The sequence below is a fragment of the Orbicella franksi genome, chromosome 6 (assembly GCF_964199315.1).
Source record: "Orbicella franksi chromosome 6, jaOrbFran1.1, whole genome shotgun sequence".
Taxonomy (NCBI): Eukaryota; Metazoa; Cnidaria; class Anthozoa; order Scleractinia; family Merulinidae; genus Orbicella; species Orbicella franksi.
Genome location: NC_138150.1, coordinates 17,487,507 through 17,507,869, shown reverse-complemented (window position 1 = coordinate 17,507,869; position 20,363 = coordinate 17,487,507). Strand labels below are relative to the sequence as shown.

At 37.3% G+C, this 20,363-nt stretch overlaps 1 protein-coding gene and 1 long non-coding RNA gene across 3 annotated transcripts; both read left to right on the top strand.

Moving 5' to 3' along the window:
- The first annotated feature begins 5,682 nt into the window (after window positions 1-5,682).
- Window positions 5,683-11,671, top strand: LOC145490304 (uncharacterized). Of its 2 annotated transcripts, none has more exons than XR_014049684.1 (2): window positions 5,683-5,787; window positions 11,026-11,671. It is a non-coding gene; the product is annotated as an uncharacterized LOC145490304 (long non-coding RNA). The 2 variants fall into 2 exon arrangements; XR_014049685.1 differs by lacking the exon at window positions 5,683-5,787 and adding an exon at window positions 9,057-9,151.
- Window positions 11,672-11,719: 48 nt separating this feature from the next.
- On the top strand, window positions 11,720-19,835 carry LOC145490303 (gamma-aminobutyric acid receptor subunit beta-2-like). Its single transcript, XM_081469430.1, has 7 exons — window positions 11,720-12,322; window positions 13,114-13,337; window positions 13,960-14,042; window positions 14,855-14,983; window positions 15,951-16,165; window positions 16,912-17,073; window positions 18,463-19,835. The coding sequence occupies exons 1-7, from the start codon at window positions 12,320-12,322 to the stop codon at window positions 18,880-18,882; spliced, it is 1,236 nt and encodes a 411-aa protein (XP_081325556.1). The 5' UTR covers window positions 11,720-12,319; the 3' UTR covers window positions 18,883-19,835.
- The last annotated feature ends 528 nt before the right edge of the window (window positions 19,836-20,363 follow it).

The window sequence follows — 20,363 nt, the reverse complement described above, 5'->3', positions numbered from 1 at the left end:
TTTATTGTCTTTAATATTTTTTTCAGCAATGTTAGAATAATGTACACAATAAAAACCACAACTTGCAATGCTGTTTCCATTTAATTTTATTGTTTTGCATTAATAAGTAAAGTACACAATAAAAACCGCCACTTGCTGTTTTTTCATTTAATATAACTTTATTGGTCTGCAATAATAAGTAACTAATTAATTGAAAATTAGTTAAGTTAAATTAAAACGTGTGAAGGAAAAACTTCGCGTTTAAAAACTAAGACTTTTGGCGGGAAAATTTGAAAAAATTTGCACAGCGTTTCCCCTTACATCTTTTTTGAGAAAAGTTAAAAAAGGTTGCCCTTCGCAAATTTTTGATCGCAAAAATTTTTGAAAGGCAACAGTTGACAGAAAATCCCGTCAAAAACTATTGCACCACCCTCGCATTGAAAAAGCAATTTTAAAATTTCAAGATAATTTTTCCGTCCTAGCCAAACAGTTTTCAAATTTCATTTTTCAACGAACTTCGCGATGGTGTTTGTGCGAGGTGATGTAAGAGTTCCAGAGACATGAAAAAGATGAAATGACAAGCGGATTAAATAAGCGACAAAATAAAATTTCATTCCAAAATGGACTTCAAAATCTCGCAAAGTTACCGTGGAATACCGTTTCAACTAACCGATTTCAATTGTATATCCAATCGAGTTTGATCTGCAACTGTTTGAAGCTTGTCATTTCATATCTTTCTCCTTCAGACGATAATGTAGATGGTACATTTCGGATCAGTTGCACAGGAGCAAGAACACTTATCAATCAAAATCCAATCATTGTCCCCCAGCAAAATTGCCTAATTTCGATGGTTTATAACCCATTTAAGTTTCGAAATAAGTTAATTTTCTCTTCCGATTGGACCGTTTGCCTGTTCTTTTTTCCCGTACAACAACCAAAGTGTAAACACAAAATAATCAATATCTGGTAGATGAAAGATGTTTTCCTAAAATAACGCAGTTTCTTCGGCCGGTTCTGTATATTACACGACAATGTCGGAATAAACCACCGCAAAAATATTAATCTCTTGTTAAAAAGTTTTCGAAAATATTTTACTCTGTTTTGAACAAAGCTTATCAGAAAACTGAATGCTTATGTACTCCTTTTGGACGTCCAGAAATTTAAACGTTAGAAATGACAAAAGAAAACAAACAATCATGTTTTGCAAAGACGCCATGAGAACTTTGTTTAACAAGGCAAGTTTTTAATACTAATTCAGATGCAAATATTATAATCCTTGTTAACGAACTTGTTGCTGGTCGTTCTGCTTTTGGTTATGATTGCTACAAAATTGTTGGCAGCCTTTTAAATCTTGACAAACAATCAGCTAAATAGATAATTCTAAATGTTTATTGCGTGCTAGTCGCATGGGAAAGGTTCCTTTTGACGGTCATTGCTAGACAATATTGTTGGAAAACAAAAGATGGCAAAATCAAAATTTCTAATTGTTAAAGCATTCACAGAAACAGGTTTTATATTTTCAGTTGTTCTCCACGATCCTGAATTCGTTCGTACTTTAAAGCTGAAAACATCAATTCTCCTTAACGATTGCCTTACTTGGTCTTAACTGTAGTTCTGAGAATTTGGTTGCACATCAAGACAATATCTCCTAGTCGATGATTTCGTTTATCGTTCACGCTATATTTCTTACCTTTTCTTTTTTTACAACACCTTTTATTAACCAGATATTGATTTTACAAACCTAAACTTTAATATCTAGAGGTTAAACAAACGTTACGTCGTTAAGGTGGCACTTTTAAAAATTGAGAGTTGTGTAGTATGTCCAATAACGTGAAGATATTTTCAATTTATTTTACATGTGTTACTACAACATGCAAGAAAAGCTTCGATTTACAGCGAAATATAACTATCTCGGTAATCAGATGATTCTGAATGCAGTTTGTAATCTCTGAGAAGTTTCTCTTTAGCCTTCCAAATTTCTCAAAGTCAGTTCATAAAACTATCGCTACCGTTGATAATTTTTCGGAAATCTTCGAGTGATCTCCGGAACCCTATCGTTGGCGATCTTCGGAATACCTCGGATGGCTGTCGGCAGCCGTTTGGAATCTTCTTATTTCTTTAGAAATCTTTGTAATTTGCGATCGACGTTTTTGGCCACAGTCTATAGATATTTGTTTTTAAGTCTGTCTCAGATTGTTGAGCCTGTTTGCAAATAATTTCATAATACAATTGTGTGTTCATATAATTAATTGAGATGATCATCCGTACTCTTTCAAGAGTAATTTTCATTGTCCTGGCATTTTTCTGCTTTATCATATTTAGAGTTTGAGGCTTTATTCGATGATAATTTAATGCTTGAGATAATTGTAATAGTAGCAAGACAATTTAAATTTGTTACAGAATAATTTCGTTTTTTCCAGAATATATTTTTTCTGTTTCACGCTACAGGCATGCGGTCCTATAATCTCCTTTTACATGAAAAACACTGAATATAACTTCGAGGTTTCAGTACTCGATCTGAAGAGAGTAAAAGGTTGCACGATAATTTACCATTATTATTATTCGTTGTAGAGTGAATTTCGTTTTGCCAAATATTTTTTTCGTTGTAGTACAGGCCATTTATATCTTCTTTTGCCTCAAAAGATAAAAACGTACACGTTTTGATCACAAAAATTTATGTGGTGTTTCCAAATATTGTGCCATCGTAAAAACTCAACGTTGTTTATCCACTGAAAATATTTCATGAAATCATGTCGACCAAAATGGTGGCTACCAGAATTGAGATCTAAGATTAATTACGGTCGAAGGTTACCTATTGAAAAATGATTAACAGTAGCTCGAAACAAATAAATACCACGACCTTTTTTTACCAGAAATAACCTCGACAACTAATCCTTACAACGCAAATTTCAAATTTATTGCCACCACTTTAATCGAGAGTTATGAAATTAAAATTCCTATCTTGTTGCCATCAATTGTCAACTCCTCGTGAATATCCAATCTCTTCTTTCGTTCGCAGGGTCGTACCGATGAATTCCATCTTCGCCTTTAGACCATTTCCTCTCCTTAAAAATAAGACAATAAAGAGAAACATAAGCTTTTCCTCGGGACAAATCTATTTTGAGGATTCATTATTAATTAATATCAGGGCAAGCAGCGACCGAAGCTTATGAACCGGCTGCACGTGGTAACGGTTTTCAACTTTGCGGGAGCAACACGCAAGGACAACACGAAATATCAAACAAATTCAGCGCAAGTATCTTACAAACTTTCGCAAAAACTGTATTTCTTAACCATGTCTGATTGCAAAACTGCAACTGTGTGGTTTATGAACGAAGCTGTGCCGAGCTCGGTAAAGAAAATTGCCAGCGAAGGGTGGGGCTTTAGGAAGGTAGAATTGTTCCGTTCGGTGAAGAGCAAAGAGATTAAAACATACACTCACCATTAATATTCTAATATTTCTATCTCGTTCTGCTTTTTCTTCTTCGAAGGAAAAACATGGCCAGATCCGACATCATCATGAACACATAAATCCACGTCTTCACGCTATGACAAAGTGTTTCGTTTGACGCAAATTCCACAAGTAGTCATGAATATTGATCACAAACTAGAACCAATCGCTGACAAAAACGTCGCCGCATATTTTCACGACTTGGATTTTAATTGTTATGCAAAACTATTGTATCACTTTAAAAAATGTCCATTTCACTCCAAGTCTTTGCATTTTTAGGCTTTATTAAAAAAGTGATACGCGACACTTAATACATTTGTAAAGAATGACTCACGCGGCCGTCATGTTTCATTAAATAACCTTTTTCTGATAATCTTATTAGTCAATTTTTGCAGGTTTTTAAATAGCCCTAGGCTGGGTTGGTCAAAGCCTCATTAAGCTAACCCAGGATTAGTGAGAATTTAGAGTTCGGTTTTGTAGTTTTTCCGTGAGGTTTTCTGGTTATATCATTTGCCCTTCAGTTTTGAGCTTGTGTAATCTCAAACCACACAAAACAGAAGCAGCGAAGAACATTTCACACAAGAAAAATTGATACTTCAGTTAACTTTTAACCCTGGGTTAGTGTTAACCGGTTTTCGAACAACCCGGCCCTGATGGCTTACTCCGAATCAAGGCTTACAATTAGGTACAAGCTAGAAGGGCTGGAAGGGTTGCTGATGATGTGAATTTTTAATTGTATTGCATTAAAAAAGGCGGACACGTTATGTTTATACTGACGAATATTTAACAATTAGATTATGAGCTCGAGATTTTTTTGACGTGATAGTTGATGAGGCCGAAGGCCGAATCAAGTATCATCCCATCAGAAGAAATCAAGAGCGAATAATCTAATCGTTTCAATAGAATTCTAACTAAATTTGCTTCAAATAACGAATACTGATCATTTCTCAACGTAGTATTAAACTTCATGCCTTAGCAAGAACTCGCGGATTGAATTTTATTTGAAACTTGCATTTGCCCACGCGCGCTCATCGGTGAAAAATGTTGAAGTTTTAAAGTCGCATAGCGGTCAGTTTCCGGCTTCTTTAGTGTTCTTGAGCATTTAATTACCAGTGATATTTCTAAATAATCCTCGAAACAGAAGAGACAAACTAGAAGACTCAGCGTTGCGACCATGAAGACAACTTCTCGCCACTGCACTCTAATGGCTGATAGTATACGAGTAGCTCAGCCAATCAGATTGCAGCAATTGCATTAGCATACTGGTAGAACTCATTTATTTGAGTGTTATAATAAACATAGTACATGCTTTGAACCAAGGTACAAACTGTTATGATTAAGTTTAATTTAATATCAGTTGGTAATGAAGAAGTACAGTTCTGTCCTTGTGCTTCTGTAAATGAACAAAATAATCGGTCTAGACAGGGAGGGGTTTACGTTAGGAAAACCGATAACTGAAAAAGAGACATTTGACTTTCATTTTCAACATGGACAAGAAAAATAAATTAAAACTTGGGCAGACAAAACAGTATTTTAATAGAGCTTCCAAAGGAAAAGCTAAAAAAATTACGAGCGTCCAAAGTTTTCATCAAATGTCATCTCTTTATGCATTCGAAACAGACTGTGAGAAAGTGAAACTTGAATATACAACCGACAGAAAAGAATGAAACTAATGAGAAGACATGCATTTGCATGAAAAGGGGATATCTTAATGATTGATAACCCGAGAGGAAGAAACAAGATTATCAATAAATGATTGCAGAGCAGTAACACGAAATTAACAACCTTGTCTAGTCGAGGAAAAAACCGCAAAACGAAAATAAAACGCCAGAGTTACGCGTTCTCCTGAAATAAAAGCGTTTGTAACTTTTTAACACAACTATTAGGTCCACACACTTTGGAGTCGCTTATTTATTACAAGATGTCACTTAATAAATTAAGAGAAGCAAGAGAGTTATTTTTCCGTGCAATTAAAAGCATCAGTAAACCTGCTATTGAATTGGCTTCCAGCCAGCCTCATCTAACTGAACTGTTAACCTTCCTAGGGTACGAACTCTTCCTGTAAATAAGGGTTTTAATTTTGTTATTGTTATTTTTTTTATACGTTACAAAATTCTGGCAAAAAGTCCATTTGGACGCTTTCAGGTTGCAGCGTGTAATTAAAGTGCCGTATTGATATTTGGAATTTGCATCACAAGTGAATACGGACATCGATTGAAAGGCGATGCAATTTTCAGCTCTTAATACTCAGAGTGAGTTAGTCCGCCTGCGTACTTCCACTGGGTTTGTCTTTTAAAGAGTATATCGTACTGCAGTTGTCATTGTCGTAATTCATGGCTTTTTCAGATGGACGGAAGGTAAGTTAAAAAAAGTTGGCAGGTTTGGAAATTGAAGCATTTTCGTTACGATCGTGAACTGAAACATTATCAGTTTCACTTGCGGTTTCTGAAACTAAGGCGACGAACAAATGCGCCTGGGCTACAAAATGACTAATCAATAACAACGGTAAACTACGAAAAACACCGAAGATTAAAGTCAAACGGTTTTTTTTTATAAAAAAAGATATCAATAGTTCAAGGTTAAAACAATCAAATTTTTTTTCTAATTTGGACTTGTGGAAAATAACTGTTTTTGAATATTGCTTGGGTTATTGTGGCATGTCTTAGTGTGAGAGTGTGATTTTTGTATAGGAAAGCCATTTTCTTGTTTGAACTGACAGGCAATGCTACCAGTTGCCATGATTGTTGACATTTTGACATAACTTTGGCACTTCTTCTTGAGAACGTACACTGTTTTGCATTTTGGCATTGGGATTGGAAAGTATGTCTATGAGGACTGCAACCTGAGTTGTCCTCTTCTTCGCGTCTTCTTCTAAAGGATACAGAGCTGAGACGAGACGAATGTATGGGCCGAGTGTACGAAACTCTTGTTTTAAACAGGTTAAAAACCTACGGTCACCCTAAACTACATATTAGGGTAATTTGGAAAAGCGCATAGTTGGATTTACAAATAGACCCTTTCAGTGAATTCAAAAACCCTGCTTAAGTGCGTTTTGTGTCACCTTAATTTTCAATATCTACGTTATTAGCTGATGAAGCCTCTGATTTGCATAAACAAAGCACTAAATCCTGCGATAACGATATTTCTGCTGTTAAATTATTTAGAACCACAAGCACTTAAAGATTGCCACTTGAAAAGAAATCAACGCGTCTACAAAACCGTCCTAATTATTTTCATTTGGTTTAAAATGTTTTCTTTACATTTGCGCATATTCACGGCTCGCTAATGGTATAAGCACAGTTGTAGGGTGTAGTCAGTAAGCCATGACAGGCAATACTAAGATCTGCGAGGGTTCTTTTAATACGTGTTTATTAATTAGAACTGGAATCTTTACACTTTTCTCCGTTCTTATACATGAAGCACAGAATCATGACATCGCAACTAACCTTTGCCAAACTTACCGCGACTTTGCCCTAATATATCGGCCTTGGCGGGCCACAAAAAATAAATCTCTTCGATTCCGAAACAAGTGAAAGAAATAAGTGTTTTTCAAAGTTTATATATTTGTTCATTACAATTCATGGCAGAAAAAAATATACAAAAAAAGAAAGAAAAACGATCAAATATACGAACAGAAAAAAAAAATGTGAAAACAAGTAATACGAAATAAGAGTAGTAGCGATAGAAGGCCGGTAACAGAGTGCAAGACCACATGCGTACTTGGCGAGACACCGCGAATCAGGAGTTATGTATGTACAGATGACAATACATAATAATGATAAAGGATAGATTAAGATAAACTAAACTAGAAATGATGATTATATGATTCATATATGGCTTGTGAAAGAAACTCAAATCGTGAGAAGTCCAATCCTTCAGCAGTCCTTCAATCGTACCACCCCTCCCTCTCACAATTTAAGACAACATCCAAACACCTGGACCATTATGTAAAAACGAAGGGAGTTTGATGCCAACATTTATCCGCTTGAAACGTTCGCACTTCACTCTGAACGATTAAAAAGTATCACAAGACTTGAATACAAATAAAGCGCTCTAAAATATAACTTCACTGTGAACACCTCGTCTTACTGGTAAGCTAGTCCTTGCGATAAATCACCTGTTCACTGTGTTCAGTTCAAGGTTTGAAAGTAAATTCTCATTTAGGCAGACACCTCTCGAAGGTTAGCAGACACCAGACACCCATTAAGCAACAATCTGGTCAATCTGGTCGTTTTCCCCTAAAAACCAAAACTGCCCTACTAGTGGGACGTTTTACTCGCATCATAACCTATCTTTTAACAGTGCGTAACAAATTATTTACGATATGTTAGCTCAATAATCATATTTCTCCTCAGAAAGTCCAAATTGTTTCCAACCAAAGTTTCTAACTCCATTCAGTAACCAGCGAACAAAACATTTTGATGTCTAATGCGCTGTTCACAACTGAACACAAAAATCGCTCGAGGTGTTTGAACAACCGCCACAAAAACACTCAAAAACCGAAAACCGCAAGCAGAATTTATAATTTCCAGCAACCGCACGATAATTTCTTAATCGTAAACCACCAGATAAATGTGAATGTACCCGAAAACTGGCAATCAAAATTGACTTAAACCGCCAAACCGCCAGAGTATAATAGACCCTCTGCAAATTTACATTAATCTAAATAGATTATTAGCTGGATGATCACGTATTGCCTTCATCTAGCTACCACAGGCTAACATCAACATAATCTTTTTGAATTACACTCCGAAAAAAAAAAAAAAGAAAGAAACGGGTCAGCAAAGATAGAGAGTATACGGAACTGAACTGAATATGAAATAAGTCTTTGGCTATGTTAAGATTTTGTTCCGGTTCAGATTTTACTATCTCTTTTGTCTTCCTTTTTGTTAACTTTGCAAATTAGCTTTCTTTTCTGTTGTCCTCCTTAGAAAAAGTTCTCTGTAACTGATCTTAACTTTGTTTTCAAGTTTATGTTGAGTCGAATACAAGAACTGCTCGAGAACTACTATGAAACTAACTCGGCGTGGTTTATTTAATTATTAAATTGTTGATTTTATGGTTGTCTGGGATATATTTGGCTCTCTCAACACGGAAATGAAAACCATATCTTGGGAGTCGAAACTCAGACTGTACAAAGCAATTTTTTTTTTGTCTTGCCGAGCACAACGTTCCATTTTTACTAAAGAACAAATTAAGCAAACTTTAAATGAAGTTGCATGTCGACTACTGTCATTGGAATTGAGACAGTTTTAATAATTAACGTCATTTCAGTATTGTGGCAATCATGCCACAGGCTATGATAAAAATGAGCCATTCATTACAGCGTTGCAAAAATTACAGGCTTAAAAATACTCCTTCAACTAAGACATTCCGTGATAAAAAATGTCACGCTTTGAACATCAGGATTTCGCACCGATGGTGGAGGGATGTCACTTGGTAAACTATGAAGCACGGTTTAATTTGGGATTCGGATTCGGCGGAAGTTTCGGTAAACGAGATCATGAATATTAACTCTTTCCTGCATGGTAATTATGTCATAATTCTAATAACAACCGTCTTTTAATCAAAACAAGTATAGAAATGACTTGCAAATGACTTAGTTTATGCACTTTTTATCAACACCGCAAAGAACCTGATTAGAAAGTTGATAGAGAGTAATTGGAGAGAAAATCAGTCGAAATCAAGAAAAACAAGGAATACTGCGGTCCACCAACGAAGGTTAGTTAACTTTACATTAACGACGCAGAAAACAAGACCGTTCATTACGCTTACTACTACTTTGCACCTGTAAACGTTTTCATTTAAGAAGGGGCAATTTTCATCTATTTTAAAAATTTCTAGAAGCTCGTAAGCATAGGTAGTGTGCAGGGAAACAGAAAATTTAATAGATTTGTCTTTGCATCGGGGATTTGACGAATTCGTCAAATTGCATGCACTGAAAATGAGTCAAACTGCATGCACAGAACACAAGAAATTATCGGTTGTCTAGTTTTTACCTTGACCTTAAACTCCCTCACTTGAGAAGCTTTTGCCTCTCTGGCTAGTCCACGCATGTTTGGTTGATTTTTGCTTTACGTTGTGTTTTTATGACATTTTTCGTCAATTAATACCTTATGTAGATGTAAATTTAACAGCATGAAATCTTTCAAAGTAAAATTGAAAACAGCATCGGACGCCAGGATGGACGAAGCAATAAGACAGATTCTGCTAACGCGGGACGCGTTCCATTTGAAAAAAAAATTCTGGTGTAAATTTCCTGAAATTTCAAGGTACGAATGGAACAGAATTTTCAAGAATGGAAAACGATAAGCCTGTTCCGCTATTCGCATTTTTTTTCCCAAAATTGAACATGGCTGGCTCTCCTACAGTTTTGTTCGCTTGTAATTATTCGAGGTTTAAATCGCAAATCTAGAAGCAAACAGAACACTACTGATACGTCGACATCGTGATGTTTACACGACAACCGCAGGGACCTTTAGCAGCGAAAACTTCGCAAAACAAAGGGTCTCGTGAGTGGTACAATGGCTCTGCACTCGTTATAAATCTTGGTATATTTCGTAGCCATCCTATGCAAAACAACAAGAAAAAAAAGACAAGTATATCACGGGATCATATTTTTTATTGAAATTAAATACTTTCCTGACGTATTTTAGCTGTAACTAGTATTTATCGACAGACTAGAGGCAAAACTCTAAAGGACTGAGTATATTTAACACTTTTCGAATACTTGTCCCGTTATCTTTACGCTTGATGTCGTTCTCGCCGTGATCGCGGCCAAAAGAACCTGAGCGCTGAATAGAAAATCGAGAATTTGCATAATTTCTGAAAAGGAGGACAACCTCCTGAGGTATTCCCAGATTTTCGAAAAAAAAAAATTCCTGGAAATTCCTGTTCCTTTAGACTTTTATCCTGGCCAGTTTAAAGAATTCTCGGTTGAATGGGTCGCTTTTCGGAAATTCAACAATTTCCGGAGTTTTTGGAACATTTCCCGTGAAATTTCCATACCATTTGTCCCTGTTTCGAAACTTTCCAAATTTTAATTTAATGAAAAGCGCCCGCGTGTTTACATCCTGGTTCACGCCATCCAATTCAGATCATGTGATGATTCATTTGGGAGGTTACAATTGCTCCGTTCGCACCGTATCGTCATGCACCCAGTTGCGCCTGACAAATTGCACAAACCTCCAAAATAATCATCACGTGGTCTGAATAGGGTGGCAACAAGGATGTAAAACACATTAATCCCGTTCAGGCCTGAATTTTTTTTTCAGGCTTTACTTTTACAGCTGTTCAAGTTGTGTATATAACTGCGATGATCAATCATGGCTTCGTATCTCATGATCGTCGTAGCTCAAACATACGATCTTTCACATATTCACCTGGTTAACTTTTTAAACCTTAAAACTAGGTTTCCTTCGATGTGAAGACGACACAATTTTTGACATAATGTAACCTCAGTCTCAAAGGGAGAACCTGGCGGTTTTTTTTTTTTCCTCTATAAATTCAAATGACATACTGACCTTGTTTGAGATAAATATAATTGCGTATTTATACAATGTATAATATAATTCACATCACCTGGTGATATACAGGAACACAAGCAAGAAGAGGAGGAGAGTACGAGCAAACTGGTCATTTGGCGCGACTGGGAATCAGATGAGATCACAATGACCGCAGGCTGGTTTACAAAAACCGTAATCTTTTTTATGTTAGTGCTGAACGTTGCTGGCAGGTAAGATGAATAAAACCCTATAACAAAATGTGTATTATTATTTACATTTCACCAAGAGAGTCTGATCATATCTTTCTTTCACGGATCACTATTAAAATTCCAGCCTACTGAGTCGAAGTTTACCATAACATTTAAAACGAATGAAATTAAAAGACCTTTAACCCACCGATAAATGGTGTAGCGCTAGTTCAAATAGCGCAGGGGTTCAAAAATTGCCCATTGTAAAAAATAGCTTGAAAATCGCCCCGACCTGAGGTTAATTCTGAATGGCGACAAAAATGCAGATGAATAAAACATCTTTATCGGTTCAGTCACAGTATAGTGAAATCGACTGATAAGTAAATTCAATAAATGATTGTAAAATAGGTTTGAATTCCTGTTTTGTGATTTCAGCGAGACAAACACGACAGAAGAAACAGTAACTGGAACAGTAAACGTTTCAATGAGTTTGGCCGAATATCTAAGGACCAAGTATGATAAGACAGTAAGGCCCAACATCGGCTCAGGTAAGAAGATTCAACGGCTCAGTTGTTGCATTTGAATTACATTATTGTTACTTACAATTCGTAATTTTTTTACAGCCAAAGCGTCTTTCGAATTCAGTTTACCTATTGTTATTTTGGCGAGCACCTATCGTTACTAAGGTGTCAGTAGTATGTTGAAGTTCCGATCATAGTATAGCATGTTTTCTTGAATGTTGTTATATGTGGTCCACGAGTTGGCCATTGGGCCCTTTGGTTTAGCTGTTCAATGAATTTGACAATTATTAAACGAGCGGGGGTTGGGTTTGAGGTGATAGATAGCTAAAGAGGCGCCTAGCACACAGTTGGCTTTATATAACCAAAAAGTCCGCGAGTGAAATAATTGTTTGCTTAAAAAACGCCCCCAAAATATAGAAACCTTAACATACACATACGCGTACCCTTACCGTCAAGTTTGTAGAGCATGGTATAATTGCTCATATACCATGATGGCTAAGCCAATGAAAACCCTTGAATTGCATTATCCGTTGAGATGCAGTTTTTAATAAATCTGTATACACAACTATGTTACTAGTTATTATTCTTTGACTCTGTTTGATAATCATAGGCAAACCTACTGAGGTTTCTCTTGACATTTATGTGGAGTCGTTTGGAAACATAAAGGAAGTGAACATGGTAGGAAACTGAATGAGTCGTTCACAGCTTAGTTATCATTCTACTGTTAAAAAAAAAACGTTTCTCGAGGTTAATTTGAGAATAGAAACAATCATGTCCCTTAATTTAACACCGAGAGGAAAGGAGAAGGCCTTTACGAGCTTGTTCAAACCGCCTCAAGAACGTATAGAAACAGGCTATTAAATTCATAACAGCAACCCGGAGAAACATTTTTCTTCCCGAGGCCTACAGGTGCAATGTGAAGGAGACTTGATAACTTCATTTCAATTACTGCAGGAAAACGGACTCGCTTGCACCAACATAACAAATGTTATGTAAAGACGTGATAGCACTTATATACACAACTTAAGCAACCGTGAAAATAAGCGGCCTAGGAATAATTTAGGCTTCAACGCTGCTTAAAGGACCTACGTCACGGTTTGCGCATTTTGAAGAGTTTAGGCTCAATTTTTCAAATTCGTCAATTGTAATCCGTGTTAATCTTCTCCATCTTTAGCCATCCTTGTTCCTTTATGGTTTATCATTATATAACCCTTTGGTGTTTTTCTATCTTATTAAACTGTTATTTTCAGGTTTCCTACCATTTAAAGGTAATTTTGTATGTGGCCAAAATAACTCAAAATATCGTGACTGAGCTCCTTTAAGTGTACATAACTGCGATGATCAATGATCACTTGCATCTCGGATGTTTCTTGGGTCATTTAAATCTTCGTTGCATGCAAATCATTCGACTATACATGTCTATACATGTTTTTGTCTAATAAAACTTCATGTTGTATCTCTTTCTTTAGGAATTCCCAGGTTTCATGTATCTTCGTCAGATGTGGTTTGAAGATCGTCTCGCTGAGTTTGTGAAATCAAAAGGTCTCGTTCTCCAGCGAGATTACATTTCTCAACTGTGGCTACCAGATCCCTATTGCTATAACGCTAAAACGTCCGACCTCATGTTGCCTGATACAGAGGTTCATAGCGTTGTTAGGATTGATCCGAATGGATTCGTTCTGTATAGCAGAAGGTCAGTTGGTTTTATTCCTCTGGTTTGTAGTAATACGATAAGAATCGTTAACCCCTTGATAGGGAATTTCTGACTCCCAATGAATGAAAATTTCACTATTGCACTGTAGCCTCGATCGAATTCGGAAACGCAGAACATCATACACTATAAATTTACTTCAGTCTTATTGACCAGCGCCTGGTAAAAATATATCATCTCTAAAGCAAGCAGTAACCCACTTTTAATTAGTTTTCATTGTAATAGCTTGCTAGGATACATGTATCTATCCGACCAGCCAACCAATCAATCAATCAATCAATCAATCAATCAATCAATCAGCCAATTAATCAAACAATGTACCAACTATTCCTTCGATCGAATTAATCAATCGATCAATCAATCCATCCATCAATCAATCATTCAACCAACCAACCAACCAATCGATCGATCGGTTGATCAATCAATCTGTCAACCAACCAACCAACCAAAAAAAATTTAAAAAAACAATCAACCAACCAACCCACCCACCAATCAATAAGACAATCCATCAAACATGTCTTTTCTTTTGTCCCATTGAAAATATCTCTGATTTGATGTGGTCCCTTAAATTGTCCATCATAACTAACCTTCTATGTCTTCGTAGTACACACATTGTTGCTTCATGTGAAATGGACCTTTACGAGTTTCCCATGGATGTACAGCATTGTAAACTGACATTTGGAAGCTGTAAGTTTGCGTTTCATTTAATTTTCCTTCATCCGGTGAGGACGAAAAAAATATATTTAATACGCATTTCTAAATTATTGCTTGGTCGGGACTCCTTATCTATATCAGAAGGGCAAAGTAAAACAAGAATTATGTATAAAGGAATTATAAACTTGCCCCAGTTTAACCTGCCTGTTACAGGCTCTCGGTCAGTATATGGACGATCGATTAAGTGGGAGGACGAATGAAAAACGAGTAGGGTCTGGGAGAGAAAAAGGGACGGGTGGATCACCGACCAAACGCTATAACAGGCGACAGTTCAACTTTCAAATTTATACGATGAAGCTAAGAGCAGCTGTTTCTTTGGGCATCTTTAACTAAATAGTTCTTTGCATTAGACGCTCGGTAATCCAAATCGAATTATTTTTAGACGTCGGTAACCAGTTCTTCTTCTTCTTCTTCTTCTTCTTCTTCTTCTTCTAATAATAATAATAATAATAATAATAATAATAATAACGCTATCAGTTGCTTTGTGTAAATATTTTCGTGAAGGACGAAAGTTCCTGTGAAGCCAGTTGAGCTGGCCACGTGAGCAAAATACACGTCACAGGATGGGTTCTTTCTATACCCTCCTCGGATTTCGGAAACTGGGAGTGGTGTAAAAATACCTAAAGAGGGTTTACCTTGTAAATGAGGCCTATATGGGCGATGAACTCTCTCACTCTTAATCTTCTTTTGGTTCTGATCAATTTTTATCACTAACCAACAAACGTCAGGCAGTTTGGGCGTGGTTTAGGGTATTACCATTGTTTACCCTTTTTGTCTTTCGTCAGATGGTCATACAGACAGGGACATTGTGTTGAAATGGAAAAACCCCTCTATTCAAATCGCCAACAAAGAAATGGCACAATTCCTCGTTGGTGAAGCTACTTTGTCCACTAGAGTCAACACGTTCATTACTGGTAAGATTGTTTCCAGTGATATAGCAAGTCAGGCCACGCTTCCATGTGAGCTGCCTTGTCATGAATTGGTGGATGGATAATGCTATCCAGTGGATGAATCGCCATCTGGTGGCCATGGGTAAACATACAACTCTATCCACTGGATCGATTATGATTTATCCATCCTTAAAGCAAGTGGAGCCTGTTCCGGGGGGTACTAGTACAAAGTTCTATACGGGGAGGCTTCGACCCAAGGTCCAACCCCTTACTCTATTGTATACCATTTTGACAGAAAGGGAACCCCGTTTCTCATACCTTTAATTAATTAATTAAAAAAGGTACCGCTTTTACATACTTTCATAACTGCCCGAATTGTGAATATGTCGCCAAAAAAGAAAGTCTTCTTGTGACTTTGAGGTAGTGCTTAATGAATTAAACGATGCAACCATGAGGTGCACCTGCTCGAAATATTTTAATTAAGTGCTTTTTTTAAAGTACCTAAATGAAAGATTTCCTTACCCCTGGAAGTCCCTGCTCTATCTGCAACCTGAAAAAGATACCCCTTTCAGGCGGAGCCTACCTGCAGAGGCCATTATAGGGAGTGCCCCCGGGGAAGCCAGTTCTTGAAATATAAATAGGAATGCAATATTCGGATGAGAACCTTACAAACACAACGGGATCGCTGTAAACATAACGCTTACGGCTCGATCACTTTACGGCAGTCGGCAAATGATAGTTTTGAGAAGCCCATAAGTATAGGCCAGCTTAAATATAGCTAGACTTTGAGGCTGGATCATGACTAGCAATAACAACTGTGGAAAGCAGTGGCAACAAACCGTTTGAAATGCAAAGCTAAATTTGATTGTGCATGCACACATTACTAGTCCTATCAAAGGGGGCCAGTGAAGGTGTATTCCCAAGATGCATGTCCTCTCCGTCACTACCTAACAGGTATTGTTCTAACACGATCTCTTGTGCTTTCCTCAAGGGAACTACACAGTGTTGACGGTGACGTTTCCGTTTAAGAGGCGCATGGGTTATTACATCATCCAGGCGTACATACCCTGCATATTTCTGGTCATGCTCAGTTGGATCGTGTTCTGGATGAGGCCGGATGACAGCGCCAGTAGATTGACCGTGGGCATCACCACTATACTGACCATTGTGTTTTTGCTCGGTTACACAAACGGAATGCTTCCAAAGGTGATTTTATGTTAGCCATGCGTTGTTAACTAGCAGTCTCTCTTTGACGTCATGCGTCGATCGTGAAGAGAGCGAGCGGATACTGCGGGAGAGAAAAATGCCCGCGCGGGAACTGGGAGCAACCACAATTCTGCTTCTTGATCGACGTTTTAAGTCACGATAGAAAAAGTGAAACTAGCTCGTAATCAACTTATTTATTTAATTGTCTAAAGTAATGAACGACAGCCAAGTCCTATCAACAAACGATCACATTTTCCCATAGTCTGCACTGTCGCGGACCATGAAAAATAACGTCATATAACAAATCAGAGCGGCCAAGATCAGCGTCGAAAAAAAATCACAAATCGCACTTTGCAAAACGATAGATAAAACAACCAGAAGTGTATATAAACAGTGCTCAAAAGCTTTTATTCTACTAAAACAATTAGATTATTCGCTCTCGATTTCTGTGAGTAATAGTTGACTCGGGCTGCGCCCTAAACAACTTTCACGCGATAGAAATCTCGAGCTCATAATTTAATTGTTTAGTAGAAACATAATTTTAAAAAAATATATGCAATGTGATATTGTTATTACTACGGAGTTTTGAAATTGCAAAGTTAAACGACTTTTCACAGTCAGATGGAGTAGCCAAGCTTGCAAAGTAAACTTGATTGTTAACAAAGAAGAAACATGACCGTCTTTGCAGCTTGCTGTGATTGGTGGGTAACTATTATGGTGATGTTTTTGTAATGACATGTCTTTAGGTCAGCTATGTTAAAGGAATGGACTGGTATCTAATGGTGTGCTTCACAATCATTTTCTTGAGTTTGTTGGAATGCATTATCGTGGACAGACTGTGGAGAGCAAACGCCAAGAAAGTAGAAGACGAGAAAAAGAATGGCAACACGAGCAAAAGGAAAAGCAAGGTTAGAAAGATGGAAAATAACCATCATCTAAGGAATGTAAACGACAACTCAGTCAGACGGACAGCTACCAGTTAACCGGTCAACCATCAGTCAGTCAGTCAGTCCGTGTGTCTGTGGTCCTTCCGTCTATCAGTCTTTTAGTTAGTCCTGTCAGTCATTCAGTCAGTTAGTTCTCGTCGGTCAGTCAGTCAGTCAGTCAGTCAGTCAGACAGACAGTCAGTCAGTCAGACAGACAGACAGACAGTCAGTCAGTCAGTCCGTCAGGCCGTCAGTCAGTCAGTCAGTCAGTCAGTCAATCAGTCAGTTAATCAGTCAGCCAGACAGTCAATCGGCTATCCAGTCAGTCAATCGGTCCATCAATCAGCTAATTAGACAGTCACCCAATCAGTCATCAGCCATCCAGTCAGTCAGTCAATCAATTCAATTCAATTCAATTCAATCAGCTAATAAGTCAGTTACCCGGTTAGTCATCAGCCATCCAGTCGGTCAGTCAGTCCGTCAGTCAGTCCGTCAGTCAGTCAATCAATCAATCAGTACCTTAGGAATCACTGTTTACAAAACTGGCTTGAAAACCAGAACCGGTCATCAACAAGTTCAAGAGAGAAATTTACCCAAAAGGAAGCTAAAAATAATTACAATTTGAAAACTACTGTACATTAATTACAAAGCCAGTACACATAATTACAAGTGACAAGGCTTGAATTAGGATGTCACGCATTACGAATACAAACTGGAAAATATGAAAATAGAGGATCGTTAATCCAGGTAGAAGAGCGAACATGTTCAGTATGCGAAGAAAATTGTATAGAACATGACCAGCATTTCTTGATGTATTGTTAGGAGTGTGGCACTATAAGACGTGAGCTGCATTTTCACATTTTAAATGCAGATGCTCCGTACACCAGTTTAAGTGATAACTAGAGGATTAAGTATTTACTTCGAGCAGATAATAAAGATACATCTAAAATAATGGGTAAATGTATCCATTTAATGTTTCAAAAAAGAAAAGAGATTCTTAATTCAGAAATGTAATAAGCGCTATGAGTTTCCAATATTTTGTATATGGTAAATGTAAATGTAAATGTAAATGTAAATGTAAATGTATGGTAAATATTTTTAGTAGTTAATGTTCAAACCTTAGTCAGTTACCCATTCATTTAGCAGCTATCCACCCAGTAAATCATTCAGTTAGTCATTCATTCATTCATTCATTCATTCATTCATTCAGCCAGTCAGTCAGTTAATTAGTCAGTTACCCAGTCAGTCAGTCAGTTAGTCAGTCAGTTAGTCAGTCAGTCAGTCAGTCAATCAGCTGTTGTTACTCTTCCTATCTTCCTTCGATATATTTATCTCCTGAACGAATTTTTCTTGCAATTTTTCTTTCATCAGTGCTCGATAAGGAAAACGGATGGGTTAAACTGCAGTTATGTTTCTGAAGTACAAATCTTACCGCCGAAGAAAAGAGAGACTGGCACTCAGACGAACAACAAAGATGCAAATTTGAACAAGTGGGAGACAGAAGAACACGAAGAGATATTTCACATGATAAAAGATGAATACAGGCACTTAAGTCTCGATCATGTGCGCCCACACTTTTCAGCAGGAACCTGGGTCCAGGAAAATAAGGAGCATGCGCATTACGACACAGTTGTTCGGTGCTTCGTCAAAAGAAATTGTTGCCCGATGGAACTTTCGGCAAGGGTGGACAAAACAAGTCGCATATTGTTTCCTTTGTCATTTCTGCTTTATAACATCGCTTATTGGGTGACTTACTATTATGGTATAACTGTTTTGCCCTACAGAATATGATATCATATAAAAGAAATTGATAACAATAATAGTACGATGTAATTAAAGTCAACATTTAGAGCTTATACCGACAAGCAGTGCGCACGCTTTGTTGGTTCTTGCCCCTGGGAGACGGGGGTGCGAAGAACTCTTTAGGTAGACTTTCGGAGATACTAGTCATGCCCCTGGGGGGTTCAAAACCGTACCTTCGGTGAGTGTAGCATTGAAGTCTCATTGAGAGCAGTGCCTGCTCTCAGTGTGGGTATGCAATGCAATCCGCAAATAAAGGGGATATAGTTGTCAAGAAATAAACAAAGTTTGTACCTCTCAGGGCAAAAACTAAGCTTTAGACATATACACGGAAAAAAATTAGCTTCTTTTTCAGATTTTTTGACCGATCGTGATGGATTGCGCATCCGTAGAAAGTCAAAATTTCTCAAGTTTGTTTGTTTTTTCGACCTTTTTTTTCTATTTGAAGTTTGGGCCCAATCTTGCGTGACTTGCAGCTTCCAACAAGTGTTTGGAGACATGCTATGTAGGTCATTCAGTGCGTGAAAATCCAATTATTGCTGTTGTTTAACCTCGCGCTCTAATTAAGGACATTCGCTGTCCACCAATGAGAACAGAGAATAAAATGTATAACAACAATACCAGATAGTGGCAATGTCATTTTATTTAACACTAGAAGAACACTAGGTGGTAATAAAATTGATGACCTTGTCGGCCATTGACAACAGCGCCCTGCTTAGTGCGGAACGCTTTGCCGTTACCCAGTAGCCAATGACAATCAGGGGCTGTGAAAACAACATAGAAACGGCCTACCACATGCAGTGATTCATAGAAAACGTTGTAAACATGTAACCTTCCTTTGTATTATGCCGAAAATTCCCTTGATTAACTGTAATTTCCGGTTTAATGTGTTCTTAGTAAACGACTATAAGAAATTCATCAATTTAAGACAGGTCCTTTGACAAAAGTCCGTTGAGACATAAGTGCAGTCATAAGTCGGTTGTTTTTCTCACAATTTGGAAAGTACAAGACTTACAAAATGTCATGGATAGAGTGTGAATTAAATTTGGAAGCTATTGTTCGAGTCCTAAGACGATGATTATTACCAAGGACTTCATTACTTGAGTATACACCTGCCCAGACATCCAGCTGAGAACTGAACTACAAACCCTCAACACTTCGAACTTCTAGAAAAATTCGAGGAAAAAAACTGTGTTGTCTAATCAGTGTAGTAAAGAGCTGTTGAGGAACTAATTTTACTTAAAGAGCAATCGTTTCATTGGGCATATAGTGCCTAGTTCCGCAATTTTTCCTTTAATTATTACTCCACGATCATAGGTAAGTGAATTTTTTATTGAAAGTTTCCGTTTAGCTAGACGTCGTCTAGTACCTTACGATTCAATAATATTTTTTGGGACGGGAGATATTTTTAAGTTTTGAAAATTCCCCGCACTTGCGAACGAAGTCGTTCGTTTTCGCTATCGAGTTTCGGA

Bases quoted from the DNA above. Each gene is read 5' to 3' on its own strand.
- LOC145490303 (XM_081469430.1), top strand. The intron at 13,338-13,959 runs GTCAGTTGGTTT...ATGTCTTCGTAG, and splicing joins TTCGTTCTGTATAGCAGAAG to TACACACATTGTTGCTTCAT. The intron at 16,166-16,911 runs GTGATTTTATGT...ACATGTCTTTAG, and splicing joins CAAACGGAATGCTTCCAAAG to GTCAGCTATGTTAAAGGAAT.